We start from the raw sequence: 18918 nt of genomic DNA on the forward strand, positions 1-18918 counted from the left end.
AATGATAGAATCTAAGCTGAGTACAGCTTGGTACCATTGTTGGCTTTTCATATTTTATTCAACGAGTCAAACTCTCTAATTATACGAACCAATTTAAAAACCTTTCTTTAGCGTAAATTACATGTTAGGTCACCGTGTGATTTTTCAACAAATCATTTTCTATTGGCCTTTCAGGGCGACTGTGGCTGCGAGGGAGTGCGGTCGTCTTTCAACCAGAAGGTTGTGGGTTCGATCCCAGCCCATGCAGTCAACATGTCGATGTATCCTTGGGCAAGATACTTAACCCTGAGTTGCTCCCGATGGCATGGCCAACGGTGTGTGAATGTGTATGCATGTTAGTGCATGTCCTAACATACACTGCTCTGTATGAATGGGTGTGAATGGGTGAACGACATGTAGTATGTAAAGCGCTTTGAGGGGTCTTAAAGACTGGATAAAGCGCTATATAAGTACAGTCCATTTACCATTTCAATTATAATATTGTTTGGTCATTTAATCTTTAAAATGTCTGGAAATTGCCAAAGAAACACCAAATACAATTTCACAGTGTCACAGTCCAAAACACAAGAAGATGACATTTTCACTGATTATAAAATAGAAAGAAGAAGCAAACACTAATTTGTAAGAAGCTGGAAACAAAGTTTTTCTAATTTTAAACCCTTTTAATTTACATTACATGTTAGACGCTTTTATCCAAAGCGACTTACATGCTCAATACTGTGGACAATCCCCACAGGAGCGATTTGGGGTGAAGTGTCTCAGGGACACAACGGCATGCTGACTGCAGTGGGGTTTGAACCTGTGACCAACACCAACGCTCTACCCACTGCGCCACACGCCTCCAATGAATGAAGCACAGATCATGGCTGAATCATCATGCATACATTTATCTGGTTTACAATTGAAAATAGCGACAAAGTGCTCGACGTTGGAGTGAAATCGAGAGAGAATTCTGGGTAGATTTTAGGGAGAAGGTGAGAGCTGGAGCTGAAGGATGGCAGGCGGTAATCTCACACTCATGTGGTGGGCAATAGGCGGGATTAAGAGCTGCTTCTGAGCGATGTCTTGATTATTTTCAGCACAGCATCAGGATTACATTTTCCAGGATGAAGTGGGATAAATAAACTGGTGAACGTGGCAAAAGAGTTTTCCTGGAGTACGGGATGCCGACATGTGTGCTGTTGCGAAATGTATATTTCCACATAACTTTTTAATGCTATTTTATTTCTTTTTCTGAAATATTTTGGACTGTTTATTTCTCGTGTCTTAATTTCTCTTATGTACATTGCCTTGTTTTTTATGCGGCTGCAATCTTACCTATCTTCTGTTTGGTTGTTTTCTCCCCAGACCTCCCAAGTTTCTCAGAACCTCACATTCCTCTAGTGGCTCGTGAGATCATGCAGCGAATGATCCGCCAGTTCGCTGCCGAATATACCTCAAAAACGACTCAGGACGACTCTCCTCCCCTGACCAACGGCACCATGAAGGACCAAAGCCTGTCGAGAGCGGCGCCTCTGATCGCGCCCGGCTCCTCTCCATCTTCTGCCTCCTCCTCTTCCTCCTCTCCTTCCCCCACCCCTGGACCTGGTTTCAGCCCAAACTCCGCCGCTGCTGCCGCCTCAGCACCGACATGCATCCAGAACAGCAACGGCACGGGGACCAGTAACGGGTCAGGAGGAGGGGGGACGGCTGCTGCCTCTGCACAGAACCCCGTCCTCAGCAAGCTTCTCATGGCCGACCAGGACGGCCCGCTCGACCTGTCCGTCAAAAAGAACGAGGATGAGGAACCGGAACCGAGCCAGCCGGGTGAGAGCAAACACACACACATATACCTGTTTGTGTGACTCGTGAGGACCACGTGTTGACTTGGATTGATTAGTTTGCAGCATATCCTTACCTATATGTAACTTCACCCATGTACCCATGCATTATTATTGTATCCAAACATTTTGCAGTAGTATCGTGGTACAAGTACACTTCATTATTCTTTGAAGTGTAAAATTATGAAAACATATATATAAGAATAGAACAGCTAACGAACAGGAAAAGAAAAAAAACACATGAAAAATAAACTAAAACATAATTGAATTATAGTCGTTAAACTAAAATGAAAAAAAAATGTAAGACTTAATTAAAGAAACCTCACCTTTGTAACATTTAGCAGCTTCAATTTGTTATTACGTTTGCAGAAATACAATTATTCTGTCCCAAGCTTTATCAGAAGAACAAACATCTGATCAGGTCCAAGTTGAGCACTGAAAACATTGTTATTTTGTTAAATGCACATTGACTGCAGTTAGCTACAATTAGACTGCTCACAGATTCCCTTTCTACACACAGAGACTATCATTGAACACATTCAGATCTCTGAACAGCCTCCTGTTTAGGATTCAGCCTCATCAGCAGAACACTGAGCTCTGTAATAAAGCTTGTGGCTGAAGTGTAATCAAACTAACCCCGCAGGGGGTCTGCCTGTCCGTCTCAGAACCGGCTGCAGAGCTGAAGCGACAGCTCGCTGTTTCAACCCTCAACTCAGTGACCGCTCACCCTCTTTAATACCAGCTTTTTAGAATCTGCTTACAGTAACGGCCCGTCCACACTACAGCTTCGACAGCTTCACAAACGGTTTCCAACGCGTCTGCCCATTCACTTTGAATGGGGTGACGTCACTTTTCGCCGAACTGCATTGTGGGAAGCAGAGCGGAGCTTTGCTGGCGTTTCAGGCTGCAAAAGTTGAGCAATGTTCAACTTTTGAAGCTTCTGAAGCTTTCGGTGGAAGCGTCAGCCAATCAAATCATATGCCAGTACAAGCTCTAGCCCAGGGGTGGCCAACCAGTCAGAGGTTAAGTGCCACATTTTTTCTATGTTACTGCAAAGAGCCACATCACACACACACACATACCGCTTGTTTCCGTTTTTTTGTTTTCTGGAGACAAGATTTCAACCACGTCACTGATGCATTTTTGTGGCATTGGGATATATATTTTTTAAATCCTCTGGAGCAGAGAGAGGAGCTGTGGATTATTGTTATTGATTAATGCATCAGTGTTTCTTAGGGTCAAAAACACTAAACTCACAACTTCAAATGAAAGCGTTTAGTTTATTTAATAAAAGAGCACATGTTCAATGTGAAAAGTGACAGTAGTTATAGATTATTTGCAATTTGGTGCTATATATATATTAAAAAAAAAAAATTATATATATTTTTTAAACACCTTGAATTTCAGGGGGGGGGCGGGGCTCCGTTGGCGGGGTGCAGCGCCCCTCCAACACAATGGTAGGGGAAACACTGGATAGTGTTTAATCAACGATAGGTTTCCCCCCCTCAAAGGTGATTGGTTCACTGCATCGCAGGTATTATTGTGATTGGCTCTTGGGCCACATCAAAATTAGACTCGCTGTCATCCTCTCATACTGACACCTGACACCACACATACACACATAGGGAGAGCCGGGACGAAAGTAACGGAGCGATTTTATCCGAGCCCAAACAACTTTGACCGGACAAATTACGTTAATACTTAACAGACCTACTAAATATCAGGTTTAACTGTCAGGAGTAGCTAGTGTTGTCACGATACCAACATTTTGGTTTCGATACCAAGTCAAGAATTGCGATTCCGATTATTTTTCGATACTTTTCTTAAAAAACAGTCTTAAATGTAATTATTGTGCTTTATTTCACACCAGAACCATAACCATAACACAAACTTTTAAACAATGAGAACAATAAATTAAATAAATGACAAGATTTCCTATTAAATACAATTAATACATTTCTTACAGACAGGCCTCGTGGTGTCCGTAGGCTTGCCCTCACTGTCAGAGATATCGCTCAAATACTTCCAAATTTCGCTTCTGGCGTCTTTTTTGTCAACAAGCCGAGGCGCAGCGGCAGTTGCACTCCCACTTGCAGCCATGCTTCTCGCTTTCTCACATGCTCTGGCAGCTAGCGCGTGCACGAGAGAGGGGAGGCACTTAGAGCGTGCTTGAGAGGGGAGGGACTTAGAGCGTGCTTGAGAGGGGAGGGACTTAGAGCGTGCTTGAGAGGGAGGGACTGCAGGCACGGCTGCAGTGCAGGGAGTGGAAGCAGAGCGCTGAACACACACGGCTCTTATTAAAACGGCGCTTTCTCACCGGAGTACTTTCCCCCGTCATTCTTAAAGTACCGATACTAATGAAACGGAGGAATCGTAACGTTTTTAACGACAGGGTATCGCGGTATACCTTTCAAGTATCGGTACACCGTGCAACACTAGTCAGGAGTCAGTGTCTCTCCCCCAAACTCACACATATACAATTCGATATGAACTGAAGAGCCGCATGAAACTAGGCAAAGAGCCGCATGCGGCTCGAGAGCCGCGGGTTGGCCACCCCTGCTCTAGCCAATCAAACCGCTGCTTGTGTGTCAGGGGCGGGAGATTCATGTGATTGGTTGTTGGTCGAGCTTCAGACACGCCCAGCTCCAAGCTTTTTTTGAAGCTGTAGTGTGGACGGGCCGTAAGCCTCTGGAGGTTTTCACCAAAAAGATTTAGGCATTTACAAACCACCTCATGCTCTGCCATTATCTCTCTCTCACACATACAGGGGAATTCCTTTCAGACAAACTGTGACTCTGATAATCCTCAAAGCTGGATCATATACACACGCAGTAGATGCACTTTTAGGAACAATGAAGTTTTTACGTTGACAATGAATCAAATGTAATGAAAACGCAGAGAGCTCGGACTAATGTTTAATGTTTGCTGGGCATGAGAAATGTAGCGGCAAGTCCAAATCTTTTTTCAAAGTGTTTTTTATTTCCAAAACCAAACTACCCGCCTTCCACCAGGTGCGCCCATACTGAGCTGCCTTTATGCGTGGCTTGGGTTGACTGTAAAAATAAAAAAGTTAAAGTAATAAAAAACAATGACTGAGATTATACATCTTTTTTATTACACAGAACCCAAATATTATGTAGCGAAAAACACAATTTTCTCCTTCAGAACAAGATTGATATTCACAGTTTTCCTGTCGCATTAGTTGGATAACTTCGGAGAGTTTATTTGCGATGAACTTCAGTCAATGAAGTCCTTTAGTTTGATTTTGTTGAACACATGTTTAACACAGAGCAGGACTGTTTCATAATACTTTGTGAGTACGAGTTGCCGTGTATGATCTGACTCGAGCTGAGGGTACCTGGCAGCATTCATCTTCACATTGAGGATGAACACATTTTTCTAATACTGTAACGCAGAGTTCTTATAATGTGTTGTGTGAAAACAAGCTTGTTAAAATTGATGGAGATGCAAATTGAAGGACCTCATTACTGTAATTTAGCGCCGTGGTTATCCCTGGGCATTTTGTGACTCAAGTGCATTTTGATTAAGATTAATTTTGGAGGTAAGATTCTGTGTATTAAATGAACATAACTATGGTCATATATTTGTGATTCCTCTGGGCTGTACAGTTCATTTGAATATATTCGTTGTCCGACTAAACAACAAAAAGCTAGTGAGATTAGTGCAGCAGTCACGAGTCCTGCCTATAGGCTCACGGGGGGGTCAAAAGGTCAACTGCACTTTAGGGATTACAACAGAAAAACACACAGATTGATGACTGAGATGAATTATCAGTATACGTTAGAATTGCTCTGGGAAGACTGTGTGTGTTTCCCAAATCAGAAAAAAAAAAGCATTAACTTTTGGATTTTTTGAGGCAGACCATCAGATAAGAACGAAACGATTTAAAACAGCGCTCTAGTAAATAATACGTCTGGAAAAACATTGAAAAAGTCTTAAAAAATCTAGAGTCTATTATCAAAAACTCACCATTTTCTTATCTTACCATAGTTTTTACATTTTCAGAGCTTTGCTAATATTCCCTCGACTTCACGTCCTCTCACACATCATGATTAATATGTTCTACGTGTGTGTGACCTGCTTTGCTGACGAACATATTCACGGAGAAACTGAGATTTCACACGCAGCATGTGGCCATATTTCCCAGGCTTCCTTGCTTAAGTGAGAGACCACCTGTTCAGAAGCACAACATAGTATCTCATGCTTTTTTCATTCAGTGGTTTCCATATGCAGACACAGAAGCAAGCAGTTGCAGAAGCTGTTCAAATGAATTAGAGATGTTAATAGATTGTATTGAAAAGAAGTGCAATGGGATCGACTGCATTCTGCCTCATGTATAACTCACACATATACGTATCTAAAATATCTCTTTCTTCCTCTGGTTTGTTCCTTCATCTTGAGTTAGAAGATATTTTAAATGATAAAAAAAGAAACTAAGATAGAATGAATTAACATACAGCATAGCTGCCAATATGGTGAACCGCTCAGGTTAGTCGAAGATTGATTGGTACATATTATTCTTATTGTTAAATAACAAGGTATTTCTTCTGTCTTATGAATGTGATTGAAGTGGCATGCATTCAAATACATACATCTATTCAAATGAAGTCCAGCCCGACCAGCTCTGACATATTAATGCATCAATAATCATAATCCAGTAATTGAATATATGTTTGAAGCTGAAATGAGCTGTATGTCCTTTTGGTACTTATGTATAGTTAGATGTTCATTATTGTTGCCCTTAAAGTTGGATTTTAAATACTGGACTTGAACTTGTTAGAGTATTTTTACCCCTTTGCTTAAGTATAAGATCAGATACAGAATCATAAATCCTTTATTAGTCCCAAAGCGGGGACATTTACAGAGTTACAGCAATAGTTGAATAGCAGGTCAATAAAAAAAGAGACATCAAATAATAAGTACTTTTCCAGCCCTGGAGAGATCTAATTACGTGTGCAGTGTGTTCTTTTAAAATGACTGCTTTGATTCGTGCTCAGTTGTGTTAAATCTTTTATTTCCTGTTTCTCTTCAGACGGCGTCCTGGACCTCTCCACCAAAAAGAGCCTCAGCGCAGGCAACCTCAAAACCTTCCCCGGCTTCTCCCCTGAGCCCAGGGTCAAAGGGTAAGATAACAGGATTAGTCAAACCTCTGCGCCACGGCCATTTCCCTAAAACAACAGCGGCGAGGTTAAAGCAGTAAGGCCTGTTGTGTTTCTGAGCCACAGAGCACTCAGTCTTAACACTAAACACTGTGTGAAGTTCAGCCCGAGGGAAGAACATGATACTGTTATAATTATCATGATTCAAATCTAATTCAGATAACCAACCGCAGTCAAGCTCCTCCTTTGACAAAGATTGACTTGGATGAAAACCATCACAGGCAGATTTTATCAGCAGTTATTGTTTTACTCAGATCAGACGAGCTGTCCTGTGTGTTGATTTAGATATCATTCAGACAGTTCTCTACTTGGGTTCCCAGCGGCTCAATCATTTTAGTCATATTTGACCGCCATTCATCTGCTTTTGGTACTGTAAGCAATGCTCACAGTGCTACTTTTTGTAATTTAAAAAGACAAAAAAAGATTTCGGTGCTCAATATTCAAAGGAAACAATCAAGATTACATTGACGTTTTTAAATTATGTATATTTTTTGTTTTAAGTATATTAAGTTCACAGTACTTAAAGGCAACCTTTTATGCTAGATTTGTTTTTTTTATCAGTATGTAGTATCTCTACTTTAAAGAGTCCTCTCCTGCTGATGTTCAGGTGTATATCAGTATGTAGTGTCTCTACTTTAAAGAGTCCTCTCCTGCTGATGTTCAGGTGTATATCAGTATGTAGTGTCTCTACTTTAAAGAGTCCTCTCCCTGCTGATGTTCAGGTGTATATCAGTATGTAGTGTCTCTACTTTAAAGAGTCCTCTCCTGCTGATGTTCAGGTGTATATCAGTATATAGTGTCTCTACTTTAAAGAGTCCTCTCCTGCTGATGTTCAGGTGTATATCAGTATGTAGTGTCTCTGCTTTAAAGAGTCCTCTCCTGCTGATGTTCAGGTGTATATCAGTATGTAGTGTCTCTACTTTAAAGAGTCCTCTCCTGCTGATGTTCAGGTGTATATCAGTATGTAGTGTCTCTACTTTAAAGAGTCCTCTCCTGCTGATGTTCAGGTGTATATCAGTATGTCGTGTCTCTACTTTAAAGAGTCCTCTCCTGCTGATGTTCAGGTGTATATCAATATGTAGTGTCTCTACTTTAAAGAGTCCTCTCCTGCTGATGTTCAGGTGTATATCAGTAATGTCTCTACTTTAAAGAGTCCTCTCCTGCTGATGTTCAGGTGTATATCAGTATGTAGTGTCTCTACTTTAAAGAGTCCTCTCCTGCTGATGTTCAGGTGTATATCAGTATGTAGTGTCTCTCTACTTTAAAGAGTCCTCTCCTGCTGATGTTCAGGTGTATATCAGTATGTAGTGTCTCTACTTTAAAGAGTCCTCTCCTGCTGATGTTCAGGTGTATATCAATATGTAGTGTCTCTACTTTAAAGAGTCCTCTCCTGCTGATGTTCAGGTGTATATCAGTAATGTCTCTACTTTAAAGAGTCCTCTCCTGCTGATGTTCAGGTGTATATCAGTATGTAGTGTCTCTACTTTAAAGAGTCCTCTCCTGCTGATGTTCAGGTGTATATCAGTATGTAGTGTCTCTACTTTAAAGAGTCCTCTCCTGCTGATGTTCAGGTGTATATCAGTATGTAGTGTCTCTACTTTAAAGAGTCCTCTCCTGCTGGTGCTCAGGTGTATATCAGTATGTAGTGTCTCTACTTTAAAGAGTCCTCTCCTGCTGATGTTCAGGTGTATATCAGTATGTAGTGTCTCTACTTTAAAGAGTCCTCTCCTGCTGATGTTCAGGTGTATATCAGTATGTAGTGTCTCTACTTTAAAGAGTCCTCTCCTGCTGATGTTCAGGTGTATATCAGTATGTAGTGTCTCTACTTTAAAGAGTCCTCTCCTGCTGATGTTCAGGTGTATATCAGTATGTTGTGTCTCTACTTTAAAGAGTCCTCTCCTGCTGATGTTCAGGTGTATATCAGTATGTAGTGTCTCTACTTTAAAGAGTCCTCTCCTGCTGATGTTCAGGTGTATATCAGTATATAGTGTCTCTACTTTAAAGAGTCCTCTCCTGCTGATGTTCAGGTTGTATATCAGTATGTAGTGTCTCTGCTTTAAAGAGTCCTCTCCTGCTGATGTCAGGTGTATATCAGTATGTAGTGTCTCTACTTTAAAGAGTCCTCTCCTGCTGATGTTCAGGTGTATATCAGTATGTAGTGTCTCTACTTTAAAGAGTCCTCTCCTGCTGATGTTCAGGTGTATATCAGTATGTCGTGTCTCTACTTTAAAGAGTCCCTCTCCTGCTGATGTTCAGGGTGTATATCAGTATGTAGTGTCTCTACTTTAAAGAGTCCTCTCCTGCTGATGTTCAGGTGTATATCAATATGTAGTGTCTCTACTTTAAAGAGTCCTCTCCTGCTGATGTTCAGGTGTATATCAGTAATGTCTCTACTTTAAAGAGTCCTCTCCTGCTGATGTTCAGGTGTATATCAGTATGTAGTGTCTCTACTTTAAAGAGTCCTCTCCTGCTGATGTTCAGGTGTATATCAGTATGTAGTGTCTCTACTTTAAAGAGTCCTCTCCTGCTGATGTTCAGGTGTATATCAGTATGTAGTGTCTCTACTTTAAAGAGTCCTCTCCTGCTGATGTTCAGGTGTATATCAGTATGTAGTGTCTCTACTTTAAAGAGTCCTCTCCTGCTGGTGCTCAGGTGTATATCAGTATGTAGTGTCTCTACTTTAAAGAGTCCTCTCCTGCTGATGTTCAGGTGTATATCAGTATGTAGTGTCTCTACTTTAAAGAGTCCTCTCCTGCTGATGTTCAGGTGTATATCAGTATGTAGTGTCTCTACTTTAAAGAGTCCTCTCCTGCTGATGTTCAGGTGTATATCAGCATGTAGTGTCTCTACTTTAAAGAGTCCTCTCCTGCTGATGTTCAGGTGTATATCAGTATGTAGTGTCTCTACTTTAAAGAGTCCTCTCCTGCTGATGTTCAGGTGTATATCAGTATGTAGTGTCTCTACTTTAAAGAGTCCTCTCCTGCTGATGTTCAGGTGTATATCAGTATGTAGTGTCTCTACTTTAAAGAGTCCTCTCCTGCTGATGTTCAGGTGTATATCAGTATGTAGTGTCTCTACTTTAAAGAGTCCTCTCCTGCTGATGTTCAGGTGTATATCAATATGTAGTGTCTCTACTTTAAAGAGTCCTCTCCTGCTGATGTTCAGGTGTATATCAGTATGTAGTGCCTCTACTTTAAAGAGTCCTCTTCTGCTGATGATAGTCACTGTGACCTTTTGACCTGTGCTGGACTATGGTGATCTGATCTATATGAATGCACCTGCCTATTGCCTGAACAAGTTAGATGCCTATCACAGCGCACTGAGATGTGTCACAAATTGTAAAGCACTTACTCATCACTGTACCCTGTATGCCAAGGCAGGTCTGCCATCCCTTACTGTAAAGAGGCTCAGTCATTGGTGCACGTTTATTTATAAAGCTTTGTTGGGTAAACTCCCGTATTATCTCTGCTCTCTGATAACATAGAGAGTTGCAAGCAGCTATTGTCTGAGATCGCATGATGTAGTATTGTTAGATGTGCCAAGAGCAAGGACTGTCTCAGGTAAGACAGCTTTTATGTGCGCAGCTCCACTTGCTTGGAACAATCTTCAGCAAGAATTGAAACTGAGCAATCTCATTCCTCTGCATGTTTTCAAAGCTAGGCTAAATGAAATGCTCGTTGATACTATGGGCACTTGTAAATGTCTATAACTATGTAAATGTATCCTGTAAATATAATGTATGATGTCCTTTATTGTTTTATGTTTCATGTGGAACCTATATGCTGCAGGTCTCCCTTGAAAAAGAGATCTATGATCTCAATGGGACCAATCTGGTTAAATAAAGGTTTGAAATGAAAAATGAAAAAAAATGTTCAGGTGTATATCAGTGTGTAGTGTCTCTACTTTAAAGAGTCCTCTCCTGCTGATGTTCAGGTGTATATCAGTATGTAGTGTCTCTACTTTAAAGAGTCCTCTCCTGCTGATGTTCAGGTGTATATCAGTATGTAGTGTCTCTACTTTAAAGAGTCCTCTCCTGCTGATGTTCAGGTGTATATCAGTGTGTAGTGTCTCTACTTTAAAGAGTGCTCTCCTGCTGATGTTCAGGTGTATATCAGTGTGTAGTGTCTCTACTTTAAAGAGTCCTCTCCTGCTGATGTTCAGGTGTATATCAGTATGTAGTGTCTCTACTTTAAAGAGTCCTCTCCTGCTGATGTTCAGGTGTATATCAGTATGTAGTGTCTCTACTTTAAAGAGTCCTCTCCTGCTGATGGTCAGGTGTATATCAGTATGTAGTGTCTCTACTTTAAAGAGTCCTCTCCTGCTGATGTTCAGGTGTATATCAGTATGTAGTGTCTCTACTTTAAAGAGTCCTCTCCTGCTGATGTTCAGGTGTATATCAGTATGTAGTGTCTCTACTTTAAAGAGTCCTCTCCTGCTGATGTTCAGGTGTATATCAGTGTGTAGTGTCTCTACTTTAAAGAGTCCTCTCCTGCTGATGTTCAGGTGTATATCAGTATGTAGTGTCTACTTTAAAGAGTCCTTAGGGGGGCTTTGAGAAACACAAAAGCGTGTTTGCTCCATGGGTCTCAAGGTTTGGAAGATTATACAAATATATTCTCAAACGTCAAGGTTTTTTTGGCTTAATCCGTCACTTTTATTGGAATGAATTGGGCCCCGCCTCCAACGTTGTATCCAGTTCTCTTATACATCTATAGCCCACGCCCCCAAGCCCAAAACAAGAGTTCCGTATGTGTTCAACACATCACGAACACACTGGTCTTCTCCTTTCTCCTCCGTGTCAGTGGATCTATTGACAATCCTTAGTACAATCATGTATTGATGGATGAGTACTCTGCCTTGAAGTCATGTTTGAATCGGTAGCCATCATACTCGCATCAAGCATCCAGAGGGAATAAACAATCAACGCTAATCGCGGCTGCCATTTCGAGGAATGCATTGATCTGTAGGTCAAAGATGGATTAGTAGAGGTTCAATACACAGTCCTGCCCCGAGTGCAGGATTTCTTTCTAGCTGTGGTCGTGGAGGAGGATGTGGGCATAGAAATCTGCCTTCCCCCCCCCCCCCCCCCTTTGTGGGCTCTCTGGTCCAACAGTAAACACACCTTCACTTGCTTTCTAAAGTGAGATATGAGAGGTGTTGCATTAAAATGATAGTTTACGCAAGTCCCAATTGGCCGTCACAAGAGTGGTTCTTTCCGGTAAAAACTAGTGTTGCCTAGATACAGAGCTACCAAACAAGGCCAGTGTTTCTCCCTCTAGTTCTTGATTGAAATAAAGTTATCAATAGAGAAAACGCAGCTACAGATGTTCAAGTATGGACCTGGCCTTTAACCAGGAGTTGTATCTGATGTTTCAAGACTGTGACACTTCAGGTCTTTTGTCTATTGTTTTGGACTGACCTTCTGTATTTCGGGTACTTGAAAGTGCTCAAATGTCTTGTCCAATGAGGGTTTATTAGCAACAATTAACAGTTTGTAAAAAGGCAGTTTGGCCTTGTTCAATGTGATTTGATGGCTAAAAAGATTCAGAGTTCAATCGATCAGGAATGAAGTTCTAATATACCTGCAGTAAGGATCATTATAAAAGTGACAGGTTCTGCACGAGTGAAAGAAAGAAGATGGTAAAAATGCTGATTTTTCACTATCAATAATTAATTGTCCTCGGGAATTGGCAATATCCCAGGAAAAAATTCATTCTCCATTTAATGTAGTAGTTTAAAGGCATACATTCCTCTAAATCATAAAAAAGCATCAACAAAAACGTTTTGTTAATTCACATCCTTGTCAAACTACTTTCCACAGACAAAGGACCCAGCAGGTAAACCTTGGCATCGGGAGGTATTTCCACGATAGGCAAACAAGGAACTGCCCCTTAGGCCCCTCAGGACTCAGTCTACTCCCTCAGGGTGCCCCCCTAAAGGACCCGAGCCTCACCAGGAGTCTCTAATGATGAGGTCATGTAATATTAACTACAGGAGGAGGTGGAGCCTGTACAGAGTTTCCACCCCCACTGACATCAATTCATCTTTGACAGAAAGACAAAATCCCTTAAGACACCAGGTTGCAGTGTGTATAACGGCCCGTCCCCACAGCAGCGTTAAAAAATCTTCCAACGCTTCTGCCCATTCACTTTGAATGGGGTGACGTCACTTTGCCTCGCTTTTCGCCGAACTGCATTGTGGGGAAGCAAAGCGAAGATTTCCAGGATTTCCAGGATTTCCAGGATTCAAAAGTTGAGCAATGTTCAACTTTTAAAGCTGAGGTGGAAGCGTCAGCCAATCAAATCCTATTTATGCAAATCTGACAGTACAAGCGCTAGCCAATCAAACCGCGTGCAAGCTGGGAGAGCCAGACCGCAGTTCATTTTCTATATTCCTGAAAATGGAGGAGAACTTAGTTATTACGGTAGCAAATCACCCGGTTCTTTATGACCAGTCGCTAATAACTTACCGGGATACAAACCGGAGGAACCAGGCATGGAGGGAGGTGGCAGAGACAGTGGGTGAAACGGTTTTCGCCTGTTTGGGGATTTTATATCCAGTTTACTTCGTTTTAACATTGCTATTGCTTTGTATGTCGGGGGCGGGATATTCATGTGATTGGTTGTTGGTCGTGTTGCTCGCAAAAAATCCCCAAGCTTCAGACACGCCCACCTCCAAGATTTTTTTAACGCGGCTGTGTACGTACCGTTATAGGTTACTGGTTAATAATTTTCTGGCCATGTTTGCAGACAGACTTCAGACAAAAACTGCATTTTTTTGTTTGTACATTCTTTATTTATTTATATTTTTATTTAGAAGCATAACTGATTTCTGTATAATCACATTTTAACTAGATTTTTTTAAGAATTACCGAAAAAGTTCAATCAGATCTGGTTTAAGATGTCCCATGATGGACTAAATGCTGTTCCATCTACTCCTGGTGTAACGATTATATGTTTTTGAAATATACAATTAAAAAAATATTCAATCTTGGCTGCAGGATATAATTACCAACACAATGTTTAGCCTCAATGCACACACTGTTGTTTAGGGAGCACCAATCATACCCCCAGATTCTGAAACAATCTCTCTATCAGTGTCATTCAAGATTCAAGGCTTTTATTGTCATGTGTACATAGCTGCAGTGCTATTAGGTCCCCGGCAGTGCAACACAATAAAACATAAAATAGTGCAAGTAAATACAATAAAATAGAATAGAAGTAGTGCCATAAGAGTCTATATACAAGTGATACATCATTTGTAAGTTGCGTGTTATTTTATTCTTTTATTTTCGCAAATGCGTGTTCCCATTGATTCTCAGTAGCTGTCTGGCGCTGATGACTGCATGCTCACTGTAACAGAACGCTCTATTAGAGAGTACAGACTCCAAAGCCTCTCGTTAACCCTGTATTGTCTCCATCGAGCCCGAGACCGCCCACTGTGGTAATCTGTCTTAAAGCTCCCGCTGAGGACTCCCCACATGGCACAGTTGGTAACTCTGCAGCTCACCAGACTATGTCTCCACTGGAAAGATACCGTTTTTCCCTCAAGTTTCTTCTCCCCCCAGCCAGCCGCTGACTTGACAAGCCATTTCCCGCTATGACAACCCTAAGGGAGCATTTTTTTAAGAGCCTTGCCACTGTTGCTATAGTTACTCAGCAGTAGGAGCATTAGCCGCAGCAGTTTTGAGTCGATGCACTTTTAATGTAAGCGTATGTTTCAACAGCAGACATGGTTTTTCAGAAATAAATAAAAAACGCTCGCATATGACTGCTTGTTTAGCAAGATTGCATACTTTGTTTGTTTGTCAAACAAGGGGCAATTCAAGAAACTCAATTTGAAAGCTAATTATTATCCAAAACAACACAATTAATGTAGAGTGTGACTCTTTGAAGATAAACAATGCGTGAAACCATATTGCCAATACAAATGTTTGAGAATTGTAATGAGAAGTATGATAATATCTACTTTCCAGGACCTTTTAATTGTGTTTAATGTTTTTACAACACAAACTAATCCTAAAAGTCTAAATTTGACTCATGTGTTCAACTCAAAATAGATGCAGTTCAAATCCTCAATTTTCAATTTCGAAAAACCAGTATTTGTTGAGAATGAATGTTTTAAAGATAAAAACATAATGACTAACATTCTCGCCCTACCTCAATTTGAAATAAATTATACTCACTAGAAATTAACTGATGTTTAATAATGATAAGTCTAATATGTGGTAAAAAGGTAATAACTGGACTGGACTTTGATTCAACACATTACAGATTTTCATCTTCATAAAGAAATTGAATATGCATCAAACCAGGATCTCAGAAATTAGTTTATAACCAGACATCCGACACTATCCCTAAATTGTTCTGTTTTTCTCCATCCAGACGTTCCATTAAAGCGGAACACACCCTGCCAGAGGTGGATGAGGACGGTTTGCTGCAGAGAAGCTTGCAGGACGGACTGAGGGAGAACTACGCCAACTCCACCTCCTTCAAACCGCCATTGGCCCGCTCGCTGCGTATCAAGGAAGAGCTCCTCAGCCAGAAGCACCGCCTCCTGAGCCAGCCTGCTGCCCTCTCATTGGCTAATCTAGAGTCAGCAGGCTTGCTCAATCATGCGCAGTCCCTCGCCTTGCTTGGCCAGAAGGGCTCTTCCTCTTTCTGGGGAAGCAAGGCCCACCTCGAAAGCCTGATGAAGCTAAAGCAGGCCAGTGGAGCTTTGAACGGGGCCCTCAGCGACCTCAAAGACCTGCCTACATTCCTGGAGAATCACCAAAACCACCACGGAGCCTTCTCCTACAAAAGTTCCCACCACCACAATCATGTCTCCAAAGCCCAACACCACCACAACGAGGGGAAGAGGGACCAGGGCCACTCGCCTCCTGTCGACCTAAAGATCCCACAAGTTCGGGGCATGGATCTCTCCTGGGATCCCCCATGGCAATGAGCTGTACGGATATGGCGCCATGGGGATTGGGGGAGGATGTCATGGTGAAAACAGCCTAAACCGGAAGCTGAGAGCCATCCTACCCAAGCAGAACCGCCGGGGAGGAAGTCTTGGAAGCCTCCTGGATGGCGCTGCCGACTACTGGAGCTCCGACTTGGACCACTCCAGTTCTGGGCCAGCGTACTCCACCTCTGACGCAGAAGGGGACCCCAACTCCAAGCAGCCAAGGAAGAAGAGGGGCCGTTATCGCCAGTACAACACAGACATCCTGGAGGAGGCCATAACCCAAGTGATGACCGGGAAGATGAGTGTGTCCAAGGCTCAGAACATGTACGGGATCCCGCACAGCACCCTGGAGTACAAGGTGAAGGAGCGCCTGGGAACCTTGAAGAACCCCCCAAAGAAGAAGCTCAAGCTGATGATGAAGATGGAAGCAGGAGGCCGGGATTTTCCTCTTGGAGAGTCGGAGAACAGGCTCAACGCAACGCCGCGAGACGACGGGCCGCCACTGGCTGCTGCTGAGCTCCAGGACAATGTAAAAGAAGAGATTGAAGACAATTTCAAACCAATCGACTAAACGACATACACATGTAAACCTCAGTCAAATGACAAAAGTAATTTGAAAATGGATGGGGCTTTATTTGTGCCAACTTACTTTGCAGTATCTGGGTGAGCACAAACGCAGGGACAATATGAGGATTCTTAAAAACAAACTTGAGATAAACAACTAATCGGATGGTTTTTAACAAGCGTGGTTTAAGCAATGCTGTATTAGCATTTGTTTAGCTTTTATATCCAGGGGCTTAACAAATGCAGCTAAAGACATACATCAAATGACAATTAATGAAATTTCCATAAGCATGCTGATAATCCCCTGCCCAAAAACCCTTTCCCCTTTTTCTGAACTTGATAGACTGAACCAATGCTGCTTAAAAGTGCAGTTTGGGCTTTGGAACATTCCAATTGGGGAAAATAATGAGGTTGAAAATGAACTCCATGGACACATAAGTCCCTTTATTGCTCCCCTCTCTTATGGAGTACTATCTGAAATTGGTAAGTGAACAGTCTATTACATTTGAAACCAACTGTAAAGTTTAATCATACCATTGATATTCCTCGCCAGGGTTGTGAATCAAAACCCATCCTCTTATTGCCAGGTAGCCATGACGCTTTAACTGCAAATCTTTTCTTTCCTCCATAAGATATTCTGCTAATCTCCGTGCGGACGAAAGCAACATTAACCCGTCCTTTTTGAATGAGAAAAGACACAAAAGTCATTCAGGGATGCATGTTTGTGAGTTTCGTGGACACTACTGACTTCTATAATCAACTTTTTTCCTTTATCTATATCTTTTCATTTGTTTTGCTTTCTTTTGCACTACACTTTTGGTCTGGCGCTTACAGACCAGGTTACCTCGGCATTGTTGCCCTCGCATCATGCACTTATTTTGGTCTGTCTCCGAAGCCCAGTCGCAACCTCATAATGGGTCAGTGGTGCACATCGCCTGCGTACGCTGATCCATAATCAGATCCCAGGGAGCTCGAAAACCCTCTTTTTTTTGCCAAGAGACAAGTTGAGGGGTAAACTGATTATGGATCAGCCTTTTTAAGGCGGATTGCTACCTCATGAACCTCCATCAGTGTCTCACTGCTGATCCTGGAACGCTGGAGCCGCCTTCAGGTTGCCCTCCAAACGGTGACCGAAGGGAGCTCATCCCTTGCATGGAGACCTTTATTGGATGAAGGCCTTTTAGGATCAGAATGTGAAACCCTGCTGCTATCAACTTGATTATCTAGCTCCTATACAAGGCTTTAGCCAGTCTAAGCTACTGAGTTTTAGCTAGTCTTAGCCAACAACAATACATTGCTGATGTTTTTTCCTTTTCTAATGAAACTGCTTAGCTGATGAGTTTCAAACGTTTATTTCCCTCAAACCTCAGACAGTTTTAACGGCAGTTAACTACAAAAATGTGCATTTATTGAGGGGTGTTTAGGGATGATGGGTGGGCAATATGCAGTGGGGAGGGGTAGTTAATAGAAGCCAGGGAAAGGAAGATTTAATATATTATAAATTATTATGACTGATGATGTTAAAGCCAATCCGTGATTCTGGATGATTTCTTTTCTCCTCATTGTAACTCAGGGTAACTGAGACAGATAATGTGGGTTTCAAATATGGTCATTTCCTGTTGGACCTATAGTAGACAAACAGGAGGACAAGACACGCCCCTCACTAATGCTTTGTCTTGTGGGAGGGGCCATGTGATTAAATATGGCAGAGCCATAGCAGATAGACCTGCAAATTAATCATGACAAAGAACAGAAAACTGATGTTGGGTTTTGGGGAGCGAAATTTCTAGCGGTAAACTTCTAAAATAGCACTTTTCAAAAGTAAGCGAACTCAAGAGAGAAAGAAAGCTGTTTGAGGTTATGCACGTAGTGTAGCTCTTCTCTGGGGGATATAGGGCCGGGAGCGATCAGAGGGCAGAGAGATGGAAGAAAAAAGCTTTAGTGTGAAGACTTTCAGAAAGCTGCAGCTTGGACCCAAACTTCTCTTTTGTTTTCCTCTCGATTACCTCCATGATTATAAAAAAAAAAAAAAAAAAAAAAAAAAAAGATAAAAAAATGGTCGACAGCTTGAAGAAGTTGAGTTTTGCGTAGTGTCGTCTTGTTGTTTTCCCTCCTCGCCGCTGAAGCACCAGGGAAAGAAAAACCATCATGACGTTTTCCAGGTGTGGATTATCCCTCAGAGGACACAGGTGGAGAGAAAAAGGCTCCTTTGGTATTTTCCATCAGGAACAGATTGAGGGAGATGACAAAAGCTTTCTGGCCGTCATGTTGTTGTGCTCTGTGGTAAATGTTGCTCTTCGCTCCTAAACACTGCCTGGTGCTCGCCCAGTCTGTGAGATGTTTAACATGAGAACTGTACCTCTGTTCAGATGAAATGATGATGATTCACTCCTTTTCAAATG

The 18918-nt window shown here is 41.9% G+C and overlaps 1 protein-coding gene across 1 annotated transcript in view; it reads left to right on the top strand.

Annotated features, from left to right (window-relative positions):
• The window catches only part of lcor (ligand dependent nuclear receptor corepressor), a 98798-nt gene extending 80811 nt beyond the window's left edge, over nucleotides 1-17987 (top strand). The window contains 4 exon segments of the mRNA XM_034197083.1: nucleotides 1346-1806; nucleotides 6874-6964; nucleotides 15385-15931; nucleotides 15933-17987. Coding sequence (XP_034052974.1) covers nucleotides 1346-1806; nucleotides 6874-6964; nucleotides 15385-15931; nucleotides 15933-16523 — 1690 coding nt within the window. The 3' untranslated portion in view covers nucleotides 16524-17987.
• Nucleotides 17988-18918: the final 931 nt, after the last annotated feature.

This window comes from Gymnodraco acuticeps, unplaced genomic scaffold (assembly GCF_902827175.1).
Source record: "Gymnodraco acuticeps unplaced genomic scaffold, fGymAcu1.1, whole genome shotgun sequence".
In the NCBI taxonomy this organism is placed as follows: domain Eukaryota; kingdom Metazoa; phylum Chordata; class Actinopteri; order Perciformes; family Bathydraconidae; genus Gymnodraco; species Gymnodraco acuticeps.